Source organism: Astatotilapia calliptera, chromosome 17 (assembly GCF_900246225.1).
Source record: "Astatotilapia calliptera chromosome 17, fAstCal1.2, whole genome shotgun sequence".
NCBI lineage: Eukaryota > Metazoa > Chordata > Actinopteri > Cichliformes > Cichlidae > Astatotilapia > Astatotilapia calliptera.
In genome coordinates this window covers 3588682-3598703 of record NC_039318.1, presented here as the reverse complement: position 1 = coordinate 3598703, position 10022 = coordinate 3588682, and the positions used below count along the sequence as shown (strand labels likewise).

At 38.6% G+C, this 10022-nt stretch overlaps 1 protein-coding gene across 12 annotated transcripts in view; it reads right to left on the bottom strand.

Moving 5' to 3' along the window:
* Positions 1-1761: 1761 nt before the first annotated feature.
* The window catches only part of eps15l1a (epidermal growth factor receptor pathway substrate 15-like 1a), a 51671-nt gene continuing 43410 nt past the window's right edge, over positions 1762-10022 (bottom strand). For 8 of the 12 annotated variants that reach the window (XM_026147968.1, XM_026147975.1, XM_026147974.1 and 5 more), the window contains 2 exons: positions 6091-6107; positions 1762-2696 (listed from right to left, as the gene is read on the bottom strand). In XM_026147968.1, the coding sequence (XP_026003753.1) occupies positions 2550-2696; positions 6091-6107 (164 nt within the window). In that variant the 3' untranslated portion in view covers positions 1762-2549. Of the gene's footprint in view, positions 2697-5265; positions 5688-6090; positions 6108-10022 lie in introns of those variants that run through there. The other 4 variants (XM_026147976.1, XM_026147973.1, XM_026147978.1 and 1 more) reach the window with 4 other exon arrangements.

The window sequence follows — 10022 nt, the reverse complement described above, 5'->3', positions numbered from 1 at the left end:
AAGAAGAGGCATAGGCTCTGTCTATATACACCGCAGAGACGGCAAGAAAGCTCTACAGGTCAGTGCAGAGGACTCTACACGATGACCTCACTCATGATAACGGAAAACATATTTTTACAGTACGTTACTCTCACTCCAAAGAATATGTCGATATCCTGACATAGTTATTTTCATTCATTAGGTAGTTATCACATTAGAGGAAACCAATGTAATGCACGCTGCTTCCCTCAGCTTCTGTTACTTTTATGTCTTCATTTTTTAAAACTGAAATGATGAGCCAGAGGAAGGGAGCGTCTGTGATGGGTGGCAAACGTAATACTGAAAAAGAGAAACATATAAGCTACAGACTCAAGGCAGAAGAGTACCAAAGAAAAACAACCCTACTCTGAGTCTCTTCACCCCGCTCTGTATTATTTATTTCTTCATGATAAATAAGCACAACACAAAGTAAAGTGGGTTTTCACATTATGTCACATTTAAACTGGGGACTGAAAGACAAATTCACAAGAGAAGCCATTTAAACTCAGGGACTACAGCACACACCTGAAAAGATAATATTGTCTGTGGTTCCTTGAGGCCTTTTGAATTTCAGTAGTACACAGAAGGAATATTTCATGACAATTTTAACAGTAATGTTAAAATTGTTATACAGTGGAACCATTGGATAATAAGGCTCTTGGTATCCCAGATTGCCTGAATCTTTATCTGGTTAAAGTGTTTAATCTCTAAATCCTGATATTTGGAGATATAAGCTCACCTGGAGTCATGAGAAAAAATGAAGCACTGACTTTAGTCTAGCTTGAAACAAAGTGGTTAAATACAGTTTAAAAATACTGTTAATATCGATCTTTTCACTTCTTATCTCAGTCTTTGTTAGTGTAAGTGTCTGGCCTTAAAAGAATATTTAATGAGTATTAGGGCTGGTTATTGTCACTCATTTCTATAATTGATTGACTCAGAAGGTCCAGATTCGATCCCCGATTCAATTCGATTCAGTTTCGACTCAGACAGTCAGAAATATTATAGTTCTGATCATTCATTAATACATGTCCACATTTGTATATCTGTGTATAAAAAGCTGACACTTCATCAAAGGTGTGAGCATCACAGCAGATGCCTTTGTGTCAAAGTAACTGAGGATAAAACACAGAAAAGCATGAAGGAGATTTTCCTGGTCTGGCTTTTTAAAGCAGACAACCGCCTTAAAAATATTCTGCAGTTGAACAAAAACGGAAGAAAACCATGAATCTGCATATAAACATTACCTGACGCTGCTGAAGTGAAGCAGAGCAAAGTTACAGAGAAAAAAAACCAGCGCTGTACATAAAACTGTACATAATGCAGAAAACAGATTTCAGATTGGAAACTGTTCTTGAAATAGAGTGAGAGAGAGAGCCGTGCAGGAAGTGTGATTTTTATCGCAGTGGAAGCAAAACTGTAAAGTAAGAGGGAATTCACGACGATGTGTTTCACACGTGAAGCGTAGTTTTGATCTTTTTTTTGCTGCCTATCAGTGAATTTTGGTCGGAAAGTGGCAAAACCTGCGACTTCAGAATCTGTTTGCTTTCAGCAGCTGACGGCGTGTCTGTGCGCAGATCTTCGGGCGAACGATCCGCGATTTGTGTTTACGTCTTTTCGCGGAATCCGTTCAACTGCTCTCATTTGCTGTTTTGTGGTCGTTGAAGTCATTTTGTGAGCTTTAAGCTGAGATTTTGTTGTTTCTGACAAAATACTTAAAAATAATTAAAAATTGAATCAGGATTTAATGACTCAATATCGCTTTATTCAAACAAAAATCGATTTGAATCGGGGAAATCGATTTTTTAAACCCTCCCCTAATGACTATTACTGAATGAATCCAGTCCTTTCTATAAGCCTCTCTATACCAAATGGGAATTTAAACCTCATTCTATGCATTAGCACTGAATATTAACTGACATACTTACTACATCATGTAATTCTATTAACTAAATGATACAACCAATTTACAAGTCCCTTCTGAGAAGTACAGGGGCAATTTCTTTGCTGCTGATTGTTACAACAAAAGAAAAGGTCATCTGCTCTTCTATTAATGACAGCAAGGTTTGTTTCCATATGGAGAGTGTAGCTTAAAAAACAAAACAAAGAAACATGAAGTGATACAAACTGTCGTGCAGCGATTAGCTAGTCTCCCTAATCGGTAAAACAACATTACCGTGTAGCTACTATGGGGCCTGTACACTCTTTCTACCAAGCAGCTTTCTTTCCACGTCTTTATATTTCAGTTCCCCTTTTCTTCATGTCAGCACCCGTTTTTCAATGATGTTTTGCAACCCACGATTCTGTTTTATTGTTTTTTTCTGTTTGCAGGGCCATCATCCAAACTCGTCTGAAAGTTTCTTGTTCTCTTCCAATCCAATAAAGTCACTGAGTGTGGAGTTCTGTGTGAGTGTGTGCAGTAATTAGTTCAGTGATGTGTTTCATGTCTTAATATTTCAGTCAGTCACCTTTGTCTGCAGGTTAGCCTCACTATGGCTATACAAGTATTCACATGTAGTGGGACCTCCAGGTCATGCATTGGACATCTCTGCTTTACTGAGGGCAATGGCCAGTTCCAGGTCCTCCTGTTCCTGCTGTCTGAGTCTCTTCAGCCGCTCACGTTCTGCACGCTCGCTTTCACGTTTAGCCCATTCTAACTGCTGAGCCTCGTTTCCAAACTGCAAAGAGAAAGATAGAGAGAGTGCGAGAGAGAGCGTTGAGATTTGCAGTATTGTGCAAAAGTCCTGTGCAGTCTTTCATTTCTTTATATTCTGCAAACAAAATGGAAAACAGATGAAGAGATTTATTGAAATGTGGAAACTTACTACAGTATATAAGTCAAAAACAGTTTGTGCAGTTCTAACCAGCTTGAAAGTTAATATTTGGTATGAACACCTTTATTCTTCGATACAGTCTGAACTCTCTTAGGCACCTTTCTTGTCATTTCTTCAAGTAGTCTTAAAGAATAGTTCTTAAAGCTTTCAAAGCTCTCAAAGCTCTGAAATGTGGATGCCAAACTGCTCCAGACTGTGGGGAGGCCAATAAGTGGCTGACAGCATTGATTGTTTTGTGTGTGGGACAGTGTGTGTGTTAATTGTCATGGCGAAAAAAAACTAGCTGTCGCCAATCAGTTGCTTTCCAGATGGCATTTCATTGTGGATCAAAATCTGGTGGTTTTGCAGATAGCTGTAGAAGCTCACAGCGCCTTCTCCCATACTGGCAACCACTTGACTAAAAATTTCAGATCTAGATTAATCAGTCCATCACACACCGTTGCCACTGATTTTCAGTCCATTTCTTGTGCAATTTATCATACATCATGCTTTTATCCCTGTTCTCCTCAAGGGCTCCTAGACAGGCCCCCTTCACTGAGAAGATTTTTGATGAGGCTTCAGTGAATGGATGAACTGAAGAGCCAGATGTAGCCATCGGGTCCTGTGTTTTTTTCCAATTTTTTAAGGACTTGATTTTCAGATACTATTCATCTGCTGTAGACATATAGGCCTGTATAGGCCTGCCACTTCTTATATAGTTGTCTGTTTGTCTAGTCTCCTCAAATTCTCTGCGCACAATGTGAAGATATGCCAAATTTTCCACTAATAGCATTTTGTTGGTGTCAAAAAGATAATTTATTTCTGTCAAACTGTGTTGTCTGATAGGCTGCTAGTAAAAATTGGAAATGAGTAAAAAAGCAGCAAATGTCCAAAGAAAAACTTTGAAAGACATTCAAGAGGGGCTGAGTAACCCAATAACTTGCTCAAGACCACTTTAAAAAGTGTTGGTCCTTGAAAGCAAAAGATATAGAAATGAGGCACGGCTCAAGACTTTTGCACAATAAGTCCTTGTTTTTGAAACAATTCCTTTTCCACATAACAAGATCAGAGAAGACGTAAGCTGTGGCCAAAAGAACACAGATTTGTCCATCCACATACTTAGACATGTGTCCAGTGTTTAAGTTTGAAGAGTTTCCAACTTGAACAGTAACAAAGTCAATTATCAAACATATCAAAAATTAGAGGTAATTTAGAACCACTGTCAGATTGAAAACAGGATACTGATGGATACTGATTGGATATTGCACATTCGGTTGGTTTAGTACAGGGGTCAGCAACCTTTCACACCCAAAGAGCCATTTGGAGCCGGTTTCCACGCAAACGAAAACACTGGGAGCCGCAAATACTTTTTGACATCTAAAATGAAGATAACACTGTATATATTGTTTTTTACCTTTATGCTTTGTGTGAACAACTAAGGTGTGTTGCTTATGAAATCCTTGAAGTGCTAATGAGAAAATTACATTTTATTTATGTAATTAACACATTTTGAACTCTTAAAGAAATATAACAAAAGGAAAGACGCCCAGCTGAACTAAAATAATCCAGCAAACAAAAACTGCTTTGAGCCGCCACCCTCATATCGCCTTTGGGCTTTTGGAGCCTTGACCTGACTTTTAAAAAGTAATTGGAAAAAAAGCACTATGCTGCTAAAAGATGAAAAATAGATATTTGCAAAATTCTGCCTAAATATGTATTTTACCTGGTTAATGTGTGTGGCGGGGCGTGGTCTGCAGCGCCGCTGCAGGGGAGGCGGACGCACCTGAGCGGCACCCGCAATCACGCCTCGCCGCCTTAACGTCTGTGCTATCTATGCTGTTGTGTTGGTGTGTGTCGGGCTGTGAACTGAAAAGCTACAGCCGGCTGTATGCGTACAGCAACCGTGTGTGAAAAGTGGTCAATAAAGAGATGCTGAAAAGCATGTTCATGGAAACAGCGTCGGGTCTGCCGTGATATGTTTACAATGGAACTTCTGCTCCTGAACCTCTGCGCACAGCGTCTGCAAATCAGGGCTGTACGAAGTCACTTTCATCTTTACGCAGGACTGTAAGCTGTCATCTGTGAGGCGTCAGCGGTGTTTGTCTTTAACATTGTTCACAGTGGAGAACAGCTGTTGACATAATGTGGATCCGAAGATCCATAATTGGTCTACCTGGGGTTGAAAGTCTCGATAAATGCACGGCGTTTCGGCGGGTACACCGGCTTCCGCGAGTGTGACGCTTATTTTGAGTGATGAAAAAATAATAGAATATAATTGTATTTTTATATTTCAAAATCACAATAATCTTCCAATTTAGAACTACAAGTTAAAAAAGAACTAACATAAATAAATTACACTTCAGCTAAATACTTCTAATTTATTTTCCCAAACCACACGGAGTCGCACTATAAGGACTAAAGAGCCGCATGCGGCTCCGGAGCCGCAGGTTGCCGACCCCTGGTTTAGTAGAACTGACATGTATTAGCACTTGGATGCAGAATGATGCAAACATTTGGATGGAGGAACATCTGAACCACTCCAACCACTTAAGATTAAAACCATTTTCTGCTGAGGAGAAGCTTCTCAGTTACCATTTTCACAAACTAAGATTTTACAGAGGTACATCTTAACATCAAGTATTGAAAGCAAAATGTGCAAATTTGGTCTTTCTGGTTAAACTACAGTAAAGAAACAATAGTGAAATAAATCAAGAAGGAGAAGAAGAAATAAGTGGAACTTTAGAGGAGTAAAAATCTCAACTTTGATTTGATGATTCCAGATGAGAGAATTTTCATTGTAGTCTTGTCTAGTCAAAATAAAGTTGATTAGCCTTGAATGTTTGACCATCAGATGATCTGATATCAAGAATAAACCCAGTTGAGATGGTGTAAAACATTTTGACATGCAGATTGAAGAAAATGCATATGTGAGAAGTTTCAGGCGAGTGTGTAAATAGGTGACAAAGGAATACAAACTAGCATATGTGTCCAAACCTTTACCTAGTGATACCATTTAAAATCTGCTTGCAGGGTCTACAATAACCTTTAAAAGTAGCGACTCTCTGCCCTTTGTTATATGTATACAGCACTTTTCATATAATAAATTAAAAACAGTTTCTGTATTTTAGTTTAGCAACTAAAGCTCTTGCTATTACTGTACATCTGAAATCCTTGTCTTACTCTTCAACAAATATTCAACAACATTTTCAATAACACTTCCCAAATGATCATTTTATGTGAATGTAATAGTGCTTCTTACCTTGACTTTGTCAGGTCCTGTTAGAGAGTTGGATTATAGAACAGAGAAGTTAATAACCAAAAACACTAAGCTGGTTACACCACACAACAGCAAACAGACAATGTAAATGGATACTGGCCAAGTTTCTGTGCAGTCCATTTTGAAAAACTATTTTTAGCGATTTGTTAGTAATTTATTTTTAGATCAAGTGATTCTACTAGCATTCGAATACTAGACAGTTTATAAAAAATCATATAAAATCAGTAATTCTTAAACTGATAAAAGGTATTGAAGCTAAAGTAAAAAACTAAGACAGATGGACTGTGAAGAAACAGAATGCCAGTGAATCCCTTCAAGCAGGAATGTGTAACACAAAGATCTAAGCAAAGCTTAACAAGACCTCTACAAGAAAAGATGTGACATGCAGAGAGTGAGAGAAAGTAGATGACAAATCTGTATCTGAGTATTTTAAACACCATGTAAATGATGAGTTTTGGCAGATGTAACAGTCATCTACTAAAAGCAAAGTGTGCTATGCCTTTAGTAGATGACTTTTTAAAAAACTATTTTTAATTTAAGAAGGAAGTACAGGTCCTTGTGTTGGTGCTGCAGTTGCCTGATTTTGGAAAAGTGGAAATAAATGTTGTAAATCAAGTAGAACAGTCTAAAGCTAACATACCTTCATGTAAAGGTCCCCTTACCAGAGGGCTGGAATAAAAGTGTTGTCTGTAGTAGATTTAGTATAGTAGTTATACCAATATTAGATCCAAGAACCATTCAAATTTATAATGGTACATCATGGTTCAAATAATGTCTGGATGGCCAAACACCAAATACTTTACAAATTTTATATGAACTGTGATGTTTTTCAGGAGACATATGTCTTAAGTAAAGCGAAGTATTAATCTACAATTTAACGAGTAAAGCTGTGAATGTAGGTTAGGTTGCATTGACAGATCATGAGACACTGTTCTTAGCTGCAGTGTCAGGTTGAAGATAGACATGGAAGTAGATGCATGAGAATAATGAGAAAACCTAAAACAGTAATGGAAGACAAAGACATGCATTACAAGAATAAGCAGTTAATATAAAACACTTATCAAAGTAGTTTAACAAAGGCGGTAACATAGCAGCAAACATCAAGAGTGTGCAGGGCAGACAGACTCAAGAGCTGATAGTTGAGTAGTGATACTGTGGTGTCTCGTGTTCAATAGATAATTCCAACAGAAAATTTGAACTGAGTTGTCAACCAATCTGACAGAAAAGTTATTCCAGGCTTAAAATAGAATAAAAGGTGTTAGGTTATCTGGGGATTTAAAAATGGATTTGTGTTTGTTGTTCTAGTCTCAGTGACTCAATTAATTCAGAGTAACACTCGTGATAAAAACAGATCTACCACAACTGATATAACCCATTTGCCTCTGTGAAGGTCTTGGTAAACCCTGAAAACACCTATGATATTCTTCCTGCCAAAACAAAAAACCACACAAAGTGCTGACACCCTTTCCTGCACAACATGAAATTTAGACTCTCTGCAGTGCAGTTCTGCAAGCCTTACAGTGTCAATACCAAACTGTAATTTCTAAAGCCAGTTTATATAGTGCCATGGCAGAGGGTGGGGTAAATTTAAAGGCTTTGATTATTTGGTACAGTTAAAGTGGGCTTTTGAGATACTTAGATACAGACATAAATAGCTGTTCTGTAATTACACTTTAGTTCTTTTAATTAGAATTTAGATCTTTTCCAACAAAAATGAGGGCTATTAAGGATTCCTTTGATGGCTTCCAACAGTGGCAAACAAAGGTTTATAAGGAAAAACTCAGTTTTGAAAAACCGCAAATATTTTGGGATTTAGCAAGTCTTGTGTCTAGACTCTTCTGGACTCAGACCACAATAAGCCTGGCTTTACAAGATACAGGAGCCATCAAGCTGAAGGAGGAGTCCTATTGGGCTTGGATAGCATGTGGAACTCCGGTGACAGCTGCAACCCGGGCAGGAAAAACTTTGGTATGGGACAAGTTCAGTTGACCTGATGACACGCCTCTACAACACTGCTTGGTGATCCGAGGCAGTAACTCTGGATTAGCAGACTGGGGTGGTGGTTCCAATTTTTCAGAAGGGTAAGCGCAGGGTGTGTTCCAACTACAAAGGGATCACAATGCTCAACCTTCCAGGTAAGGTCTATGGCGGAGTAGTGGAAGGGAAAGTTCATTCGTTAGTCTCTTTATCATCTCAGGGATATTTGCGTTTGTGAGTTTGGCCCAAGTCTGCATGTGTTTTGTGAACCGGGGTTAAGGTCAGCTCTTCGTGGTGAAGAGAGAGCTGATGAAAGTGAAACTCTCAATTTAGCTCTCTATGTCCCTTTTCTAACCTGTGGTCATAAGTGATGATACATGCGGCAGAAATAATCTTTTCCGAAAGGTTGTTGGCCTCTCCCTTAGAGAGAGAGGGTAAGAAGTTCAGTCATTCCAGTGGAGCTCAGAATTCAGTGTGCTCACAATGAATAAGTTACCCTAACTTAGCTTTCTTAAAGGTTAAGAAGTGCTCACCCACCCCTACCCATGTTAACTACATTCTACAGTAGTACCATAGAAAGCATTTTGACTAGCTGCATCTCTGTGTGGTGTAGAGGCTGGAGAACTGCGAGTGGAGTGGTGAGGAAAGTGGAGAAAATCATCACAGCTGTCAGCCCTATTTGATCACTGTTCGAATACATATTATGGCAAGAACCATTCAGCTAAGTAAAAAGAAACAAGAGTCCATAATTACTTCAAGAACTGAAGGTCAGTCAGTCGGGAAAATTGGTAAATTGCTGGTGACACTCTTGGGGGTTATTCAAAACTGAAGCCACATTGAACCAGCATGGCTACCACAGCATCCTGCAGCAACATGCCATCCCAACCAGTTTGCGTTTAGTTGGACCGTCATTTATTTTTCAACAGGACAATGACCCAAAACACACCTCCAGGCTGTCTTAGGTCTATTTGACCAAGAAGGAGCATGATGGAGTGCTGCACCAGATAGCCTGGCCTCCACAGTGTGCTTGATACAACACATCTCATTCACACATACATTCATACAAAGACGTTTGTCTGAGACTTGCTTTCTAGCATTTATACTCCGATGAACGCATCAGGAGCAACTTGGGATGCAATATCTTTCCCAAGGACACTCTGGGGTGTGGACTGGACCACCACCAACCTTCTGATTAGCAAATGACCTGCTGAGCCACACAACCAAATCAAAATGTAATGCTACCACCAGTCTGATTGTCAGAATACAATAAATTCTAACGGGCTGCCCAAAGAGCAATCAGACGAACTGGCTTCTGAAGGTTGCAAGAAATATCGGGCGCATTGTGAAATATATAAGATGGGTATCCATCCATCCATCCATCCATCCATCTATAGTATATATATTAATAGTTTAATCATTCCATTGTTTAATTTAAAAACATGACTTTTTACCCTCTTATTCTAGTGTACCTCCCTTTAAGTACTTGTAAGTAAATATTATTAAATTCTATTTAATTACAGGGAAACTTCACCATTAGTCATAGTGTTATCACAGCTTTAACTTTCAGCAGCAAGAACACTTCTTTTATTATCTGTTGGTACAACTATTAATTACAATATTCGGGAAAAAATTTTCACCATGAGTGGCAGCAATTTATATGTGTGCATACTGTACTATATGAATGTGGTAACAGTGTAAAGACAGCATGCTCTTAAGATTTTCAGCTACAATTTGGGAGCTGTGAGGTGGTTAAAGAGTCTGTGCATTTATGAGAGAACTGTAATTCCTGTCATACGAAGAATAACAATGGATGACAGAGGACAATGCTAAGGTCATTTTGATGCTTACATTAAGCCTGTAAGGCATATAGATATAACTTTTACGGAGGTATAACTTGTGGATGTTTTTTTAAAGCTGTGAGATGTAAGTAACTATAG